Raw genomic sequence first — 22,367 nt, forward strand, 5'->3', positions numbered from 1 at the left:
TCATAGAACTCATAGACATATTCTCTTTCATGCATCATTTGTAGTTTTATATATCTCAGCTTCCTCACACACAACACTCTCGCCGTTCTGTCTCCTTGAAACTGCTGGATCTGGTTCCACAAGCTACCTCAGGTCAAAAAGGGCATTGCTATCAGTACAACACACACACACACACACACACACACACTACTTGTTGGTGGTGATTGTATTTGACATCTCAGAGGCGTAGGAGAGAGCAGGACTAAGGTTGTGACAGCCTCTCTGCTGTCGGATCTTGTGGCAGCATTGATTGCTGGGTAATGGGTGCGGCACGCAGCCATCGACCGGCTGCTGGGTTTCATCCGCCTACAACTCCCTTTGGGCAGAGAGAGGCAGACAGACAGACTTTCCTTTCCTGTGCCTTTCAGATTGTGCTACAAGAAACAAGTTGATGAGAAAGGATGAACTCTGTCCTAAAAGAACTGACAAAGAACTGGGTGCTTCTTAATTTGTGATTGTATTAACATTTGTAACAATTGACAAGACCTTAAAATTCAGTTTTTTTTTTTTTTTTTTTTGTTCTGTTTTTTTTTTTAAAGTTTAGGAAAAATTTGTTAAACTAATTTGTTGAAGAGATTTAAAAAAACAAGTGGCCTCAAAAAGTACTTGGACACTTAAGGCACACTTAAAAATGTGTGTCTTTGCATTATATAACAAAATATCAAACCAAGTGGCATTTTTTAAAACAATTTATTGCCGTTTTGCCTTTATAAGATAAGGGAAGTGGATGACTGAAGGCAACGTGGAGGTAGAGAGAGGGGGAATGGGATATGATCCAGACTGGATTTAGATCACCATGAGCACATCAGCTCTTCAATGTTGTGAACAACAAACTATAGTGTTTTTTGTACCACTGCTCCGATAGTCACATAAATGTAAACAATATATGATTTATACTGTATAATAAGTAAAATACAATTGAACATTAGATCACGTGATATAAATTATTTATTTACATTACAGCGAATAAAAACACATCACAAGAATGTTAACCTATTGGAAATATATACTGTATATAATACATAACCAAAGAGAGCCCTAGAGGGCTCTATTCTTCAGTGGTGTCATCGACAACAAATACAAGGCAACATGTGGCACATCTCTCTAGTTTAAATGTCAGTCCGTCTGTCTGTCCAACTGTCCGTCCATCTGTCCGTCCATCCATCCATCCGTCTGTCCGCCCATCCATCCGCTCCTCATATCCAGATTGTTGCTGCCCCAGGGATGGGGTGTTTCTAATATCCCCTTGCTAGCTGTACGTTCTGACACTTGAACTAAGTTGACTGCCTCTTATCTTTTCCAATAAGCCTTATTCAAGCCTGCAGGCCAGATGGAAAAACCGAAGTAAGCCTGTCCCATGAGGTTTGTCCCCTGTTTATGCCCTATGGAAAATAAGGGGCGGTAAGGTTTGCACACAGCTTGGAGTCCTGCTTCAGATGTTATACACCCAACTTCACCTGTCTGGAGGGGTATGTGTTCCCCTATTCCCCGGGGCCTTTCTCTGCTCTCTTCAGCACATGTCACTCTGAAGGTTTCAGTGTTCGTCAGATGAGTCTGGTGGAGGCCCGCAGGGTGTTTTCCGAGTTGAAGTGTGGAACATTTTGTTTTTGCCGTGCTATCCGATTCCCACGTGGACACCTTCTGTAAACACATAGAAGATAGTAGTTTATATACATTGCAATCTCACATTACATTGCTTATTTCCAGGTGCGCAGCAACATTTATAACCAGCGTTTGAAATGACAAAATGTGTCCCCTCCCCCACTTTTAGGGAGATAATCATTATATTTTAAGTAGGATTATTTTGCTTAGTTGCAGTGTGAAGGGAAAACGTAGCTGGCTGTATAAAATAACTTTAAATCAAAATTTTATTTTTTCCCAGCTTTAATCCATGTCTGTATGCTTTGAAGCTGTCTATATGCTTGTGTAGCTGTATTCCTAAATTGAGAAAATTAAATAAAATTAGCAAATATTTGCATTTAAAATTTTCAGTCTTTCTCTTCTGAGAAAACAGACCGAAAATATTGATGACACATCTTGTGCTACACAGATTTTTGTCCAATTAAATGCTCTCTAGAATAGAATGTCCCTTCCCCTGATATCACCTGCAACCAACTAGCAAGTAGCAAATCATATTCATGGCTGTGAAATGACTAAAGCCTATTGGCTATTTAAAGCCCTTCAGTATGTCCCATAGAAACTTCCCATTTGAACAGGAATTACATCAACATAGGAAAGAAAACCGTGCTTGTCAAGCGAATTAAAAAGATAATTATCAAAATATTAGTAACTACAGTCTTGACCAACACAAAATAGATATCATTTTAAAGCTTAGAAGCTGTACTTTACAAAGAATGTAGGCATTATGACCAAAACTGAACAAGTGCTTTGAAATTTGCAGACAAATGAAAAGTGTTCTGTTTTGATCATTTATAAAAAAAAAAAAAAAATTAAAAAAAATTGCACTGCACATATTATTGTAATTGGTAAAAACATCAGACTGAACAAATAGCCATGCGTCATTTGTTGTTGGAAAGCGCTCAAAAAGTAGAATACAACCAGGCTATTTTTTTATTTACTCACAGACAAAAATATACCTAGTATATTAAATATACCTTAGTAATAGCTAAGTATATGTCTTTGACATACATGTTACATGTAAACAGGTGTTGCTCATGTGCCGCGTTTACGCTTATAACTTCACGAAAAATAAACAGTACATAAAATATCATATAGGGGGAACTGACTTCATACGTCCACTAAAATCACCTTGTAAAGTGAGGTTAGGTCCTCATTTGTCTGCAGATGCCACTTTGGTTTATATTTTGTTGACTAATGCAATTAAATGTATGCACTTTAAGTGTCCAAATACTTTTTGAGTATTACTGAAAGGAGGTGATTATCATTTAAACGAGCCCATACACAACATAATTGGATGCATGGATCATTAGATAATCCACCTGATGCACAATGTGCACACAACACATAATGTGGCTAAAAACACGTTAGCTTTCCTGGATCAGATGACTTTATTGGAAATGATGTAGTACGTTGTTCAGCGTCATGAAATGCTAAACCAATCGTATTAGGATTCAGATCGCTGTAACCAGAGGAAGTCATCCAAATATGGGCAGAGAGGATCGTTCACTCTAATTACATATGGCCATAACTAGATGGTGCCAAGTACATCATACAGAATTAATGATGGCTCAAATGACACTAGTCGTTTGATCTCATTTAACGTAACATGAGATCACATTAAACTCTAATGATGACGCGCGAGAGCAGCACTGCAGCTCTGGCCTGACTGAGGAGAGGAAGAATTACACAGCTCACAGTCCCGATCTAAGGGGGAGAGATTGAAACTGCACCTGGCTGAGGCACACTCTGTCACGGGGATGCTCATCCCTGGCTCGCAATTTATTGAATCATAATATGTATATGTTACTGTGCATTTCTTATAGTGAATAAAATTGGCAATATGCAGCTTTATTAATAAGAGAGAGTTTGTTTTTTTGTGAGTTAAAGATGGATTGAAGTGAACAGAAAGGTGAGAGAGGGTAGTCTTCGCCTCATTATACACCGCAACAAAATACATTTTTGATTTGTTTTTGTTTTAGCTTGTTTTCCAATATAAATATCTAAAACTCCTTTAAAACAACTTACATTTTCTTTAGCAGCTATACTGCAGAAGAAAAAATTGTTATCTGAGAAGGTTGAATATAATATATATATATATATATATATATAAATATATATATTTTTTTTTATTCCCTTTTCTCCCAATTTGGAATGCCCAATTCCCACTACTACTAGTAGTAGATCCTCGTGGTGGCATGGTTACTCACCTCAATCCGAGGACAAGTCTCAGTTGCCTCCACTTCTGAGACAGTCAATCCATGCATCTTATCATGTGGCTCGCTGTGCATGACACTGCAGAGACTCACAGCACTGGAGGCTCATGCTACTCTCTGCGATCCACGCACAGCTTGCCACGTGCCCCATTGAGAGTGAGAACCCCTAATCGAGACCACGAGGAGGTTGCCCCATGTGACTCTACCCTCCCTAGCAACCGGGCCAATTTGGTTGCTTAAGAGACCTGGCTGGATTCACTCAGACTACCACCCCTGGATTCGCGAGTTCGAATCCAGGGCGGGTAGCCAGCATCAATACTCGCTGAGCTACCTAGGCCCCCTTGTTGAATATAATATTAAAAATACAAATATTTTAAAAAATCTAAAAATCATTTAAAAAAGATACATTCACCTGAGTAGCAGCATATAAGATATTTAGGCTTGCTTTTAGAGAATAGATCTTGAATATATGTATAGTTTGTATTTTCTGCACTTGAAGAAGTATAACCACGTGAAAAAAAATACACTTATATACAAAATACACTTATACTTAAGATACATTCTCTTAAAGCAAGTCTAAATATCTTATATGTTGCTTCTCAAGTAAATGCATCTTATTTTAAGGATTTTTAGACAATTTTAAAATGGAAAACAAGACAAAAACACTTGATAATATGATTTTTTGCAGTGAATTTCTTTACTAAATTAAACTTAATAAAAAGTATTTTTTCCCTTTAATTCAGTGAATGTCATTTAGAAGTATTTTTAAAAGATGATTTTGTCCTCTTTATTGTTAGTAAGCACGTTTAAATATTTTATTTTTAAGTCAGGGCAAAAGCTGAATATCGGTTAAGAGCTAATCGTTAGATTAATCGATTATCAAAATAATCATTAGTTGCAGCCCTAAATGGAACTGAATGAGATCTTGTTACTTATGTCTGCATGCTTTGGAGAGAGAGAGCATACCTTTAGTCATTGTTGTATTTGCATGTGTAATAAGTTCTTATGTACAATTATGGCAGCACTTTATTTTACAGAACTGTTCTACATTTACATACTATATAATTACAACAACTATAGTAATTAGGTAGTAACCCTAAACCTAACCCTAACCTTAACCCATATTAAGTACATGTAGTTACCTAATACTACTACTGTAAGTATTCTGAAAGTACACATACTGTAAAATAAACTGCAACCACAATTATTATGTTTTATTTGTTTGGAGAAGTTTTTGGACACTAGGATAAATTATTTTGTTATGCTACAGCTTTTGATTATTGTGTTGTGTTGTCGTATCAACACAAAATTGACGATGACTGTCCACACGTTGAAAAAACTGGGCAGCACACAGACAGGCCACGCGGATTGTGCTGATAACGAAATTTGGATTATGCATACTGTGACAAACAGATTAACAGGAACACGGATAACCAAAGTGTACTTTGGCCTTGATGCATGTGTACAGACAGAATGCAAGAATGCAAGAACGCATCCTGTGAGAAATTGAAAAACAATTTGTAATTGCGTAATGTCTTTTAACTGGGAATTATTATATATTTAATAATTTTTCCAGCAAATATTGATATACAGTATGCAGTTAATTTAATGACATAAGCGGCATGTTATTATTGCAATTAAAAAGTAATGCAATTAAGAATGCAATAAATTTTATTATAGATTGACTGCCCTACTAACTAGTAAACTGACAAAAATGCTAGAGTAACTGGAAAGTTTTTAAGCTTTCAAATGGTATCTCATGAGTGTATCTATGTCAACTAGGCATGTCATACAGTACTTGTGAAGAGAGGCTGATAAGATTTATAAGGTGTCTCCCCCACTTTTCGGATGGTTCCTACACTCTTAAAGATTTCCCCATCAAAAAACAGTAAAGAACTGGCAGCAGGGTTGCCAGCATGTTACTGTAAAATTAACAGTGTCTTGTTGTTGCTGAAATTAACAGCTAGATACTGTTTTAACAGCTACAGTATACAACTGTAATTTAGCAGCATATAGCTGTCAAATTACATACTATCTACTGTTATTGAAATTAACAGCTATGTTCCCAGCATGCACTGCGGCATGAAAAAATTACTTCGATTTTTTACTATTTACTGGTTTATTTTGATGTTGTTTTTGTTGTAGTCTAAGTTACTTGGATTTTAATGTTCAGCAGAAACATCATGAACACTAACCATGTGCCACAACTAAAATTTTCATGACGTTTCAAAATGTCACTATAGCTTTCACCAAGATAATATCATGATTTTAAATGTTCATTTTCCCTAATGCCTTGCACAGAACAGCTACTTACCGTAAAACTAGTCACTTCACAGTGAGCCTGCTCTTGATCTCCCAGAATGCAACATTTTTTACAGCAAACTACTGTATTTAAGAATCACAGTAGATTGCTGTAGGAATTTGGCCATACATTTACAGTAATTTTTTACAGTGTACATCTCTGTACATTTCCATACATTATATATGCCTAAGAGATATTATAACTGCGTGTGCCTGCTTTGGTTCAGACTAACTACTGCTAACTTAATTTGCAGTTCCACCAAGCAAAGAATGAATGCAGGAGTATCTGAATGTCTGAAATGCAAAGAAAGAGGGAGATAGAGAGACAGACAGACAGACAGCTGGAGATCAGATAGTGACAGATAGGCACTTGCTGTGGTTTAAACTGTCTCATTAACAGCTTCTCTCTCTTCCACAGAGCTCGGTGGGGGAACCTCCCACCACAGGGTATCTTTATTATATTTTCCTCGTTGCTTTATTAAATGTCATGTTTTGCATAGGGCAGAGTGCATCCCTGGCTCTTAAATCGACTCGGAGGCAGCAGGGTACGCGGGGGACACTGATTCCTAACCAGACCAAATGCAGTTTCTGTTTTAATTAGTTTCATCCTCTCACTTGCAAACGTCAAATTTAACGCAGTGAAGAGAACCTTTAAATTACTTGCTGTACTGGATATGGAAACCAATCACCTACTGACTACTAGAGCCTCATATTCATTAACTGCAATTACAATTCAATCTGCCTATGCTGTGGCTTGACGTTTAAAAAAAAATAAACATTGTTGCGCCAATGTGGGGAAATTTTAACTACAAACTAGATATTGTACACTTTTTACGAAACAAATTTGCACTTAGTCGCACAAAAGTTGACTCTATGATGCTCAGGTGTTAAAGTATTTTCACCAGGGTGTTGCTATGCAGTTGCAAAAATTTTCTGAGTTACTGTTAGTGTATTGCTACATGATATGGCCAAAAATAAGTAGACAGCCCTTCTAATTAATGTGTTTAGTTACAATATTAATTCCAGTGAAGACAAATCATAATGCTACTCCATACAATGGTATTCTGTGCTTCCAACTTTGTGGCAACAGTTTGGGGAGAGCCCTTTCTATTCCTGCATGACAATGCCTCTGTGCACAGAGCAAGGTCCATAATGACAAATTTTACTGCGTCTGGTGTGGAATAACTTGACTGGCCTGCACAAAGCCCAGACCTCAACCCCAATGAACATCTTTAGGGTGAATTGGAATGCCAACTTTGAGCCAGGCCAGAGACGGGTCACTTCTATTAAAATGAATGGGAGAAATTGGAACGCCCAACGGTCAACGGATGTAGAAAGGAAGTGCCAACTTACAGCTAAAAGAGCCAATCACCTTTTAGTTACAGACATCACTTGTCAATCAACTCGAGAATTAGCTATACAAGCCAGGATAATTGCGCACAATTTCCAGTATTGTCAGATTTTACTGCTGAATTGAAATATTGATCGTAATATTCGGTCTTTCCCCATTCAAGTAGATAAGAGCTGCTCTTGTATGACGCTTGATTACATAGAAAAATAGCTGCCGAGAGCGTTCGAAAGATGCCTGTCTTAGCAAGCACCACTAATTGCAGTTGTGATCTTATTTACCCCAACAGTCTAATATAATTTCTGAAACTCTAATGGCATAAGTTATCCCCAAAAAGTGTGACATTAAATCACAGCAAAACACTTTTGGTGCATTGCTGTGTCTTTTCAATCTTTTCATTGTCTTTTCATCAATAAACTCTCTCCTTTAGGAGACTACAGGGCCATTCTTGGAAAAATGTATTAAATGTATTGCCGTCGAAGGCCATTTGTGCTGATTGTACGAAAGTGAGGTGGCAGTTTCCCCTAGGGAGGAAACACTGAGGGCAACCGTGCTATTATGACATCATGGTCCATTCCACTGGCCCACTTGTCCCTGGGAGCCTCGTTATGGGACAAAGCAACAATCGAAACACAACCATAACAAATTAGGAGCTATAGAAAGGATACTTAGAGGTGGGGTGTGGAGCTGTACAGACTGGGCAATCACACTCTGGCTATAGAGACAGGCAGATATCGACAGAACTGGCTGCCCACAGAGATCAGGATATGCCCATACTGTAGCCAAGGAGATGTGGAGACAGAGCAATACTTCCTCACCATTTGCCCTAACTATGCGGAAATTCTGAAAAAAATATATCCCAAATTTGAAACAATTTGCCCTGACTTCAGAAAGTTGGACAATAATACACTACTTCAGTATTAGGTGAAAGAAGAGATTGCATTTTACCTGCAACATGGTACATTGATGCCTGCCACAAAAAGAGGGCGGAGTTGACCAATCAGTGATGCGCTTCACACGCACGCACGCACGCACACACACACACACATCTACATTAAATGTTCATTTTTCTTTTATTTAGCCATTTTATAATTTCTTCTCATCTGTTCATGATTCACTGTAAACATTGCAAATGCTTTGGCAATACATTGTAATGTTTGTAATGCCAATAAAGCACATTTGAATTGAATTGAGAGAGAGATACAAAAAATGTCCACCATTTACAGAATTTTTAGAACATTGACAGATAATTAAAAATGCTTTAATTTTAACAGATACAAATAAGGTATCTGCTCTATTGGTTTTCCTTATAGAAACATTCAGTGTAAAGGATGCTAAAAGGGATTAGAAGTGAAGAAAATGTAAAAAAAATAAAACTTTTACTGTAAGCGCTACCACTATAAAATAGAGAGGGAGAGACACATGAGTGAGTATTTAGAGAGAGAAACAAGAGATTCCAAGTGTAGTGCAGAGGAATAATTTTTGGGATATTGTTCATCAGGTGACCAGATTGCATGGCCGCTTTGTCTGTTGTCTTTTTCAAGTTCTTGTGATTTTTCAAGTTCTTGTGATATCAATGTCATATAAAAAATACCAAGCATTGCAATATTTTACTGAACAATGATGATTACTTGAATGCTTTATGATGCTTTGACAACAGCTTTAAATTATTTAAACTTTTTAAATCAAATGTTTTTGTGACCGAAAACCACAACCAATTTTACAGAACTCGCACTTGTCAGTTATTCTTGAGTTTAGTTCTTTAAATCCTTTCAAACTTCCATTGCAGCCAAAGTTTTGTCAAGGTCATTATAGACGTAAGTTTTGGGTAAATAAAAAAACTACTAAAAATAGAGTATTGTAAAAACTAACTACTGTAAAAATAGAGTATGACAGAAAATGTACAACCCAGTCTTTCAAAGTGATGAAAAATGATAACGATTACTACCAAACTACATTTGTACATTTTCTAAAGAAAATGTGAGTGGTGCTTGCCTGGCAGAAGTCATAGTTGCTAAGATGTTCAGAGTGTTTACTAGGTGTTTGCTTACTGGCCCAAAGTGAAAACAGCCCACTCCCAAGTCTCTTGTGTCACTAGATATGGCTATATTGATATGGCTAGATAGAGCATGGGGAAAATGTACATCCCAGTCTGTCAAAGTGACGGATAATTATTATTTGTAGCGCAACCTACAGAGGCACAGCAGAGGATATGGGGGAGGATTGCTAATGTGGTTTGTAAACTTTTAAAAAGGTCAAAGAGTGTAAATGATCGCTCATCAGAGACTGCTTGGTTTTCCTATCTCTCTTTTCTGACGAATATGTTCTCTCCTAACCATTACTCTCACTCCCTCCCTGCAGCTCTCACACTCTTTATGCAATGCAGTCACATAATCTCTACGGCTGCTCTCTGGCCTTGCAGGAGTGTGTTTGATTAGCCATGTGCTTCAGTCAGAGCATCTTTGATTAGTTTGACAGAAAGACAGCGAGAAAGAGAAACAGATGGACAGAAGCTAGAGTAAGACAGAAGAGAGAGTCAGGAGTCGAGAAAATTAAAGAGAGAGAAAGCAAGACAAGACAGAGAAGAAAGAGCTGTTACCAAGTCACTCCTGCAGTCGGTGTTGCTATAGAAACGGGTTGCGGGCTGTAAGGTGAAGGAGGGCACTGCGGAGTGGCATTCTTTCATGGTGCACAACCTCCCTAAAAGAAACCCTGGCACCCATTGCTTGTTTGTGCATGACTGTACACCTGTGTGTTTGTGTGTATATAAGAACACTTTAAAGCTAAAAGGCAGGGAATTTCTAACTTTTTTGTCAGCTAAACCCTAAATTTGCATTTCCTAGTCCTAGTCCTAAAGTGTACCCCCAACACAACATATTTTGGGTGTCTACCAAATCTAACACACCTAATTCAACTAATTTTCATCAAATTGTCAGTAGATGCTCCATGACCTGAATTGGGTGTGCCAAATAAGAGAGAAATCTAAAATGTGCAGTGTTGGGGGTACACAAGGACAAGGCCTGGACAACACCGACCTAAATGACTGAAGTACTGAAACTGAGGTTTTAAGTAATGTTCTAACCTTTTAATCAGTGTAAATCTAATAAATGACATTACTCACAAAAATTGTATTTGACAAATAACATTTTTATTTTGTCAACGAAAAATGTGAAAAAAAACAACAACTAGATGTTAACAATGCACTTACAAAGTTTTTTAAAGAAGAAAAATTCTAGAAAGAACTGATTCAAATAATCCAGTCATAGTATGGTGTGGATTTTCCCAGAGCTGCATGTGCTGAAAGAGCTGGCACTGAACTGCTTCCCAAACAGATTCATTACCCCACTAAAACACATCCTACAGTATAGGCCATTTATGAGAATAATCTGCTATATCCACAAAATAAACGTAATATTACAGTCGACATATAATGAAGCGAATGCACAGGTGAACTTGAACTAAGCAATTCGTACGACTAACGTGCTAATCAGAATGTGTAACATCCGTTGTGAATACGCAGTTTTGTCTAAAAGACAGAACTGTTTCTAAAGCATGACAAATTAACACTCTAACTTATAAAAAAATTATAAAATAATTTGGTGTACTCATTATATGCCAAATGTTTTTTTATATTTTCATTTCACATTTTCATATTGTATATGTTCATAAAACGTATACGTTTGATACATGTTAAAGGTGCACTCAGTAACTTTTGTCTTTGTGTCATCTTGGACTTACACTGACACCTAGTGGCTTGGATGCAGCATCATTTAAAATTGATAGTTCCCCTTCTGTCACTCACTCGATGTTGTGTCGATGTAGTGACACTAGGGGTCACCCTTGGGAGCCCCAAACACGTCTGATCTTTGAGAAAAGGCCAATGGGAATTGGCGAATGGAATTTGCATGCCACTCCCCCGGACATACGGGTATAAAAGAAGCTGGCTTGCAACCACTCATTCAGATTTTTCTTTGGAGCCGAGCGGTTGTGTTCAGCGTGCTGAATTACTCTGCCGATCCATTCACCTCTATCCAGTGAAAGCTGTTGGATTTATGATACATTACAGCGGTTTCTCCCCCTCTTGCACCGGCGTTGTGCAGAGAACACCCCTGGGTGCTTCAGCAGCTAAAAGAGTATATTCTTTCCTCATTAAGAGTATATTCTCTACTAAAAGAGTGGCACTCACGAAAGCGTCTTTTTCAAGATGCCCTTTCATTGTGTATTATTCCTGGTTGCGGTTGCTATCTCTCCGCTTCTGACGGCCACGATCGCTGTCTCACGTGTTTGGGTGCTTCCCATGCAGAGACATCTTTCATGGATGGTTCGTGACCTCATTGCGAGAACAGGACCATGGCAACATTGCGGTCGCGGCTTTCCTTCGTCAGAGGGAAAGCCATCCCAGTGGCTCCCCGCCTCGGTCCTTCTACCTACGGGTATGAGGCAGAGACGGTTAGCACTGGGGGTGATTTGGGGACCTCAATGGGAGCTTCTCCGCCGGGAAACCCCCCGCGGACCTCCTATTCGGGCTCGTCTCAGGGCGAATTCGCGATCTCATTCGGCACTCGCGAAGAGGATGAGTTATCGATAGCAGCATCAGAGAGCAGGTTCGCCCAGTCCGGCGTGGAGGACTCGGCTGGGCTCCCACCCTCGGGTGCGGTAGCCCAGTCGCAGGCTGATGCAGAACTGGTGGCCATGCTTACCCGGGCGGCTGCACGCGTCAGGCTGGAGTGGAATCCTCCACTTCTCCCTGAACCCTTGCGGCTCGATGATTGGTTCCTGGGCCCAGAGTGATGCTCACGGCCGCGCCCTGCCCCGGTACCTTTCTTCCTGTAGGTGCATGATGAGCTCACGCGATCGTGGCGGGCACCTTTTACTGCCCGGACCTGGTCCGCGGGCTCCTCCGCTCTCACTACTCTCGACAGTGGGGCGGCCAAGGGATATTCGGCGATTTCCCAGGTGGATCAGGCCGTTGCGGTGCACTTGTGCCCGCAGAGCGCCGCCACCTGGCGGAACCGTCCAGGGCCTGTTGGCTCACGTCGTCACTGGTGGCTAAGGCCTACGGTGCTGCTGGACAGGCCGCCTCTGCCCTGCATGCCATGGCTCTCCTGCAAGTGCGCCAAGCGGGCCTCCCGCCCCCGTGTGCCCAGCCGTGGCACAATCCCACCCTTGACACGACAGTCACGACGAGTCGCTAGGATGATTCCCCTCCTCCCCTGTCCCAGACCACTCCTACGGTGGGTATAAGGAGCCAGGTAAGTGCCTCGATGTCCCTAGACTCAGCACGGCCACAAGTGGCACCTCAGGCTCCGCCCCATCGCGAGGCCCGACCCGCCGGTATGTCTGACGCAAGTGTCCCCTTGGTCCCCCTCGCTCGGAGCTTGGGGCGGATCAGGACCGTCAGACTCGGCTATGCGATTCAGTTCACTGAAAGGCGAGTACACTGTTGCCTTGCATGCGGAGATCGTGTGCCTTCTATGGAAGGACGCGATAGAGCCTGTTCCTCCAGCCAAGATGAGGAAGGGGATTTACAGCACCTACTTCATCGTACCCAAAAAAGGTGGTGGGTTGCGGCCAATCTTGGACCTGCGAGTTCTGAACCGGGCCCTGCACAGACTCCCGTTCAAGATGCTGATGCAAAAACGCATTTTGGCGAGCATCCGGCATCAAGATTGGTTCGTGGCAGTAGACCTGAAAGATGCATACTTCCACGTCTCGGTTCTACCTCAACACAGACCCTTCCTGCAGTTTGCCAGGTATACCAGTATAAGGTCCTTCCCTTTTGGTCTGTCCCTGTCACCTTGTGCCTTCAAAGAAGGTCGCAGAGGCAGCCCTTGCCCCGTTAAGGGAAGTGGCCGTTCGCATCCTCAAATATCTCGAAGACTGGCTGATTCTAGCTCACTCACGGGACTTGTTGTGTGCTCACAGGGACCTGGTGCTCATGAAACTCAGCCGGTTGGGGCTTCGGGTCAACTGGGAAAAGAGCAAGCTTTCCCCGGTTCAGAGCATCTCTTTTCTCGGCATGGAGTTAGACTTAGTCTCAATGAGCAAGTGCGCGAAGTCGGTGCTGAACTGTCAGAGCGTTCAGGCAGAACACGGCGGTCCCACTGAAATTATTTCAGAGGCTCCTGGGGCATATGGCGTCCTCAGTGGTGGTCACGCCGCTCGGGTTGATGCATATGAGACCGCTTCAGCACATGCTTCAGACTCGAGTCCCAAGATGGGCATGGTGCCACAGCACACGCCGCGTGCTTGTCACGCCGGTCTGCCGCTGTCTGTTCAGCCCTTGGACCAACCTGGCGTTTCTACGGGCAGGGGTTCCCCTAGTGCAGGTCTCCAGGCACGTCTTGATTACGACGGACGCCTCCAAGCATGGCTGGGGCACCGTGTGCAATGGGCACGCAGCCGCTGGTCCTTGGACTGGTCCGTGACTGTGTTGGCACATCAACTGCCTTAAAAGTTGATCCCAGTGGCTCCCCGCCTCGGTCCTTCTACCTACGGGTATGAGGCAGAGACGGTTAGCACTGGGGGTGATTTGGGGACCTCAATGGGAGCTTCTCCACCGGGAAACCCCCCGCGGACCTCCCATTCGGGCTCGTCTCAGGGCGAATTTGCGATCTCATTCGGCACTCGCGAAGAGGATGAGTTATCGATAGCAGCATCAGAGAGCAGGTTCGCCCAGTCCGGCGTGGAGGACTCGGCTGGGCTCCCACCCTCGGGTGCGGTAGCCCAGTCGCAGGCTGATGCAGAACTGGTGGCCATGCTTACCCGGGCGGCTGCACGCGTCAGGCTGGAGTGGAATCCTCCACTTCTCCCTGAACCCTTGCGGCTCGATGATTGGTTCCTGGGCCCAGAGTGATGCTCACGGCCGCGCCCTGCCCCGGTACCTTTCTTCCCGTAGGTGCATGATGAGCTCACACGATCGTGGCGGGCACCTTTTACTGCCCGGACCCGGTCCGCGGGCTCCTCCGCTCTCACTACTCTTGACGGTGGGGCGGCCAAGGGATATTCGGCGATTTCCCAGGTGGATCAGGCCGTTGCGGTGCACTTGCGGTGCAAGTTGCGGTGACGCCTCCAAGCATGGCTGGGGCACCGTGTGCAATGGGCGCGCAGCCGCAGGTCCTTGGACTGGTCCGTGACTGTGTTGGCACATCAACTGCCTTAAGTTTCTGACAGTATTGCTCACCCTGCGGTGGCTTTTGCCATTGATCCAGGGCAAGCACCATCAGGACCAACACGGCAACTCTAGCATACATCAACCGCCAAGGCGGTGTGTGCTCTCGTCGCATGTCGCAACTCGCCCGCCGTCTCCTCCTCTGGAGTCAGCAGCGACTCAAGTCGTTGCGAGCCACTCACATCCCGGGCAACCTCAACAGCACAGCGGACGTGCTGTCACGGCAGATCATGCTCAGGGGAGAGTGTAGACTCCACCCCCAGGTGGTCCAGCTGATTTGGAGTCGATTCGGTCAAGCACAGGTGGACCTGTTTGCTTCCCGGTAATCCTCCCACTGCCCGCTCTGGTATGCCCTGACCGAGGCTCCCCTCGGCACAGATGTGCTGGCACACAGCTGGCCCCCAGGGCTATGCAAGTATACCCCCCAGTAAGCCTATTTACACAGACATTGTGCAAGGTCAGGGAGGACAAGGAGCAGATTGTCCTAGTAGCACCTTATTGGCCCACCCAGACTTGGTTCTCGGACCTCACGCTCCTCGCGACAGCCCCCCCCGGCGAATTCCCCTGATGAAGGACCTTCTTTCTCAGGGACGGGGCACCATCTGGCACCCGTGACCAGACCTCTGGAATCTCCATGTCTGGCTCTTGCAGTGGTAGACACAATCACTCAGGCCAGGGCTCCCTCTATGAGGCACCTGTATGCCCTGAAGTGGCGTCTATTTGCTAAGTGGTGTTCTTCCCAACGTGAAGACCCCCAGAGATGCGCAGTCAGATCAGTGCTTTCCTTCATACAGGAGAGGCTGGAGGGGTGGCTGTCCCCCTCCACCTTGAAGGTGTATGTAGCCGCTATATCGGCACATCACGATGCAGTATATGGTAAGTATTTAGGGAAGCACGACTTGATCGTCAGGTTCCTGAGAGGCGCTAGGTGGTTAAACCCCCCCAGATCGCGTCTCATCCCCTCATGGGACTTCTCTGTGGTCCTTGGGGCCTACGGGGCGCTCCATTTGAGACCCTAGAGTGATCTGAGCTGAAGGCACTCTCTTTGAAGACTGCCCTCCTGACGGCACTCACCTCCATCAAGAGGGTAGGGGACCTGCAGGCGTTCTCTGTCAGCAAAACGTGCCTGGAGTTCAGTCCGGGTGACTCTCACATAATCCTGAGACCCCGACCGGGCTATGTGCCCGAGGTTCCCACGACCCCGTTTAGGGATCAGGTGGTGAACCTGCAAGCGCTGCCCCAGGAGGAGGCAGACCCAGCCTTGGCGTTGCTTTGTCCGGTGCGTGCGTTGTGCATCTATTTGGATCGAACGCAGAGCTTTAGGAGCTCTGAGCAGCTTTTTGTCTGCTTTGGTGGACAGCAGAAAGGGAGCGCTGTCTCCAAACAGAGGATCGCCAACTGGGTCATTGACGCCATCGCTATGGCATATCACGCCCAGGACGTGCCGCCCCCCTTGGGGCTACGAGCCCACTCTACTAGGAGTGTGGCGGCATCCTGGGCTCTGACCAATGGCACCTCTTTAGCAGACATCTGCAGAGCAGCGGGCTGGGCAACACCCAACACCTTTGCGAGATTCTATAATCTCTGGGTTGAGCTGGTCTCATCCAGTGTGTTGTCAGGTTCAAACAGGTAAGTTCCTGGACAGCTGGCCAGGTGTACCGCTTGCACATAGTGCCTTTCCCCTCCCCTGAGGTGAAGACGTGCGCTTTTTACCCCCAGTCGTGTTCACGAAGTCGTGGACCCTGGATGTCCTTCCTCCTTAGCCCTGTGGCAGGCAGGTTTACAGAGAAACTCACTGCCGGCCCAGTACATGTGCTAACTAGGCCCTGTACTGGGGTAGGTGCTCCACATGCACTGGTTGCCTATACGTAACCCCGTGTGATGTATCTTCTGCTTAAAGAGTTTCCCTGTTGGTAAACGGCATCTTCCTTGGGCAGAGGTCTCTCTGCCCCCTGTCACCATGTTTGTAGAACTCCTCCCCTCTCAGGTAGGACCTACCACGGGACTTCTCCACATGAGATGCTTCCAACAAGACTCGGTAAGACAATGTGAAGTATTTCCACTCAAATGCCCCCCCCCCGGTCTCCATGGTGTCCCCCCGATGAATGGACCCTATATGGCCCCCAGCTGAACAATTTCATTCCTTCTGGGGGGAAAAAAAAGAAGAGGCCGCAGCTGGGTCAGCCGGTCCCTAATTTTGGGCAGTCGACTTGTCCTCGAGGTGCAGGAGACCGTTTGACGTCTGTAAGAGCGCTGGGGGAGGTTACGTGACGGCCGGGTGCGCTGGCTACGAGGCATGCAGAGGTCTGCCCTTCTCGCACCGCCAGTCCATGTAACACAGTTCAGTTAGTCGTGGCATTTTGTATAGAGACCCCTAGTGTCACTACATCGACACAACGTTGAGTGAGTGACAGAAGGGGAATGTCTCGGTTACTGTCGTAACCTCCGTTTCCTGATGGAGGGAACGAGACGTTGTGTCCCTCCTGCCACAACACTGAACTACCCACTGAAATGGCCGGGACCTTGTCTCGGCTCCTCAGCACAAAACCTGAATGAGTGGTTGCAAGCCAGCTCCTTTTCTACCCATCTGTCCGGGGGAGTGGCATGCAAATTCCACTCGCCAATTCCCACTGGCCTTTTCTCAAAGATCAGAGGTGTTTGGGGCTCCCAAGGGCGACCCCTAGTGTCACTACATCGACACAACGTCTCGTTCCCTCCATCAGGGAACGGAGAGTATGACAGTAACCAAGATGTTTTCCATTTCAGATACCATTGTAGAAATTTAGTTTTCACAGTCAGCCATGATTACTTTAATTAATGAGTGAAAGTGTCAAATAACAGGACGATTACTGAGATTAAGCGAGTTGTATTAGGCTGGTCATGTGGTTCTAAAATGGCAGCCCCATGTGTGGAACCTCTCCATGTAAAATAAAACAACTTTTATAAGGTTGAGTGCTTAAAATGAGTGCTCATGATTTCCTACACGTATTGCAAACTTACAATTCAAGTATTTAGGGTTTAAACTTTTTCAATGAAGAAATTACTGAGTGCACCATTAAAATACGTTTATATATTTTTCAAAATGTATGAATGTAAATTTTGGTGTATTGCAGTTTCACACACGTTTTTGTCACTTTGCACATTATTCTGTTATTCTGTTATGTTATATTGACAAAAATGAAAATAAACTGAAAATCTCTGGTAAAGCTCCCATATCTTATTCACACTTCTACATGTTCAAACCTCATATCCACACTTTAAACAACTTTTTTTTTTCAGTCAGAAATACAATACACTCAACACCAGAGGGAAAAAAGAAGTAATTTTTCAAAGAGAAATAGGAAAAAAACAAATTTTTTGGGGGGTTGAATTATATTTTTAAAACAAATGGTAGGCCCACTGCAGCCTCAGTTTTCTGTTCTTGGCTGACAAAAGTGGAACCTGACATGGTCTTCTGCTATTGTAGCCCATCAGCCATAAAGTTCAACAAATTGTGCATCCTGAGATGCAATTCTGCTCAATACAATTGTACAGAGTGGTTTTCTGAGTTAACGTAGCCTTTCTGTCAGCTCAAACCAGTCTGGCCATTCTCCTTTGACCTCTCAACAAGGTGATTCCGTCCACAGAACTGCCGCTCACTGGATGTTTTTTGTTTTTGGCACCATTCTGCGAAAACTCTAGACACTGTTGTGCGTGAAAATCACAGGAGATCAGCAGTTACAGAAATTCTCAAACCAGCCTGCCTGGCACCAAAAATCATGCCATGGTCAAAATCACTGAGATCAGTTTTTTTTTCCTCATTCTGATGGTTCATGTAAACATTAACTGAAGGTCCTGATCTGTATCTGCATGATTTTATGCACTGCACTGCTGTCACACGACTGGATGATTAGATAATTACAGGAATAAGTAGGTATACAGGTGTACCTAACAAAGAGGTTGGTGAGTGTATATATACAGTACATATATATACACATACACAGAATTACAACTACTCTCGTTATAGTACTTGATTAAATTTTTCACATTTTTGTACTTTTTTTTAAAGTATAAATAAATAACAGTACTTTTACTTGAGTTGATTAAAAATGAAGTATACAAATTCGCTACAGTTATTTATCAACACAATTACAAAGTACAAGACGATTCCCCTCCTCCCCTGTCCCAGACCGCTCCTACGGTGGGTATACGGAGCCAGGTAAGTGCCTCGATGTCCCTAGACTCAGCACGGCCACGAGTGGCACCTCAGGCTTTTTTCACCATTTTTGTACTTTTTTTTTTAAAGTATAAATAAATAACAGTACTTTTACTTGAGTTGATTGAAAATGAAGTATACAAATTCGCTACAGATATTTTTCAACACAATTACAAAGTACAAAAAAATACATAATATTTCTGCATTTTTGGGAAGAAGAAAGTTATATGCTAAATCTGTTTATAAACTAAAACACGCTGTGTGCCACACGACGGAAGCCCGCAGGGCACAGCATCATGAGCACAGCAGCTTGCATGAACTGTTGCAGGTGTCCTGTCTTCTCTAGCTTCTTCAAAACTTTCTGCCCTGTCACTATACAAGAACTGTAATACTGTGATTTTCTGCATATTTCTTTTTAATCTGTAAAGGAGCCGTTCATTCAGGTATGAGGGAATCGTATGAAAACATTTAACCACTGATCAAACTTCACTTGTTTTTAAAGTAGGCAATGTTTTAACTGTGTCAAACATTAACACAATGTAGTTTGACATATATGTGGGGAGATCTTGTTTACTTACTACTATATGTCTAAAAAAAATTAAAATACCTTAAAAAGATACAATGCCAGTAGTGTTGGAAATTAACGGGGACTCGGGGCAAAAATGCCACTGAAATAAAATAAAAAAATATCCCAGAAATTCAAAATATGGATGTCCCATGTTTTATTAATAATATCTGATATAGTTACAATTACATACATTGCAATCTTCTTTTGACTTTTCACTGAACATTATTTTTCCCCTCTGTCCGGTTCCTTGCACCATTGCACGCACAGATGGGCTATATGCTTCTAACAATCCGCATCAGTTCGATATTGTACTCCCGCGTTAAATTCTGTAACCTTTCGCCCTTTTGTTCAAAATAAACTGTCCTAGCGGATAACAATCTCGCTCACGGTGCTGTAGTGTACTTCCCTGCCTTGTGATGCTGTTTATCTGTCTGAAAAGACTCACCCGCTAGAGGCCAAAAGTGCGCAAGGGATGGATGTTATGTAAAGAAGGTATGAGAAATCGCAAAACATAATGTAACCAAATGCTACAATTTACATAATAATAATATCTCAATATGTTAAATAACCATAATGTTAATTAAAACTTTATTATTACAACTGTAATTCAATAATACATATACAGATCATCCACTTTTAGTGTTTGAATCAATCATCTCTCTCACTAAACACTGTGTGAAATTTTTATTTCTGCCTTATTCATTTGGCATGTAGGAGTTGATAACAGTTTGCTTAATAATCTCATTCCATATCTGGATAATTGCTGCAATATCATAGATGATACATTTCCTCCTGTATGATATTGCATTATATTAGTGTTGTACAGTATGTTAATCTTAATAGCCAAAATACTTGGACATACGGTAATGAGAATATACCTGAAATATGAATGTGTTTCAGTCACAATGCACATTATGTAGTTTAGAGACGATTTAGAGACATTTAGAATGTTACAAATGGCTATTTCTATTTAAATAAAAGTTGTATTCTTAAAATTTTCTGTTTGTCCAAGAATCCTCTTGCAGCAAAGCAGGTCTTAGGCATTTAGAAGCTGCTAGTTTGGGACCTGTGAGGAGTCTATTTCTCAAACTAGAGACTGTGATTTACTTGTGTTTTTGTTGTGCATCTGGGCTGTCCACTTCCCTCTCTATCCTGGTTAGAGATTCTTTTTTCAAAACAGTAATGCACGAATAGCCTTCATCTCTCTAAAACAATAGACTTTAGGAGAAAATAGAATTTCAGGAGAAATGGGTTTCTTTTTGCCTATTTCTAAAACCAAAATTTGACTTGCAAATGTAAAGTGATTTCCACATGATAGCGCAACCATTTTCAATTGTTCTAATAATAAGAACGTTTTCTTGAGTACCAAATTAGCACTTTAGAATGCTTTTGTAAGGAATAGTTGACATAGTATATGTTTGCCATCATGAGTAAAGAAAAAATGGAATAAATACCACTTAAAAAATTATTTCAGACTGTAATAATAATAATAATAATTCGCAATTAATGATTTTGGTAGTATTTTTTATTAATTTAATGCATCCTTGGTGAAAGGAATCATCAATTTCTTTCAAGAACAAAAATGTCTGTGTTCTAAAAATGGAACTACTCATTACTTGAGTAGTTTTTCAACAAACTAATTATTTACTCTTACTTGAGTCATAATATTTCTCAGTACTTCTATTTGTACTCAAGTGAATTATTTCCTCAGTAGCCATACTTTTACTTAAGTAAAAAAAAATCAGTACTCTTTCCCCCACTGTATATATATATATATATATATATATTAGGGCTGGGTGATTTTTCAGATATTTCCAATTAATTAGAATTTGCGTTTTGACACGATTTTAAATTTAAAAAAAATTGAGAAATAGAGATTTTGCAAATAATATTGCAAACGTTAAAGTTAGATATGTTGTAAATCCACCAAAGGCTGAATAAGGAAGAGACAAAGAATTCATAGCGCTTGTCTTAGTGCCACCCCTGATCTGATCAGCTGCACGTGTGGCGTGCTCCAAATGAATGTGACATGTTAACAACACGGAGACTGATATAAAAGACGGTAACATCCCCAGTACGATCGTACACAGAGTCACTGTAGCTCAGCTTCGTCCATCACGCAGGTATACACCGGCTTAAGACCATAACTGGCCTCAGCATGCGCATGTTGATGAACGGTCTCCTTTCTTTTCTTTTTACCCATAAAAAAGTGTTAGTTAGTGACAGTTATGGGTGCTTCATTTCAAATCATGGAGAGGATATATATGGGAGAATTAAACATCCACTACTCCTTTTGCTATGATGATTCAGATAAATCGCTAATTATTGCTTTGTTCTGTGACGTGTTTCAAGTGTACTGCATCTATAGCCAACATTTGGTAAGCGATCAATTTGACAAACTTTGCTAATTGAATTGTAAAGATAAATAATTTCATATTGCTGCGCTGCTCAGCGTGACCTGCTAGAGGAAGAGTCTACGTATGCAGGGGTTTATGAATATACACACAAACTGTCTGATATACAACGAGTACTTTTTAGATAAACTTGATCTATTATTTCTGAACATCTGGGTTGATTAGATTTTAATTTATTTTACATTTACACTGTTGACAACTTCCCCCTATGGTGCATTTGTAAATGTTTCTTGCACACCTTTGTTTCTATAATGAAAATAACTTTTTGTTCCAGGTTGCCTTGCATTCTAATAAAGAACATACAATTTTAATCATGCTATATATATAGTTTATATTCCTTATTACGGTCAGGGGACATGATTAATTGCATTAATATTTTTAACGCATAATTTTTTATATAATTAAATCACACTGAATTAACGTGTTAAATTGACAGCACTAACAGATACAGATGCTACCAGCAGGGGCTGAGGCCCC

At 42.2% G+C, this 22,367-nt stretch overlaps 1 protein-coding gene across 1 annotated transcript in view; it reads right to left on the bottom strand.

The window, feature by feature from the left end:
- Window positions 1-781: 781 nt before the first annotated feature.
- The window catches only part of LOC127446277 (tomoregulin-2-like), a 179,833-nt gene continuing 158,247 nt past the window's right edge, over window positions 782-22,367 (bottom strand). The window contains exon 9 of the mRNA XM_051707053.1: window positions 782-1,680. Within this exon, the coding sequence (XP_051563013.1) occupies window positions 1,584-1,680 (97 nt within the window). The 3' untranslated portion in view covers window positions 782-1,583. The remainder of the gene's footprint in view (window positions 1,681-22,367) is intronic.

This window comes from Myxocyprinus asiaticus, chromosome 9 (genome assembly GCF_019703515.2).
Source record: "Myxocyprinus asiaticus isolate MX2 ecotype Aquarium Trade chromosome 9, UBuf_Myxa_2, whole genome shotgun sequence".
Classification (NCBI taxonomy): Eukaryota; Metazoa; Chordata; class Actinopteri; order Cypriniformes; family Catostomidae; genus Myxocyprinus; species Myxocyprinus asiaticus.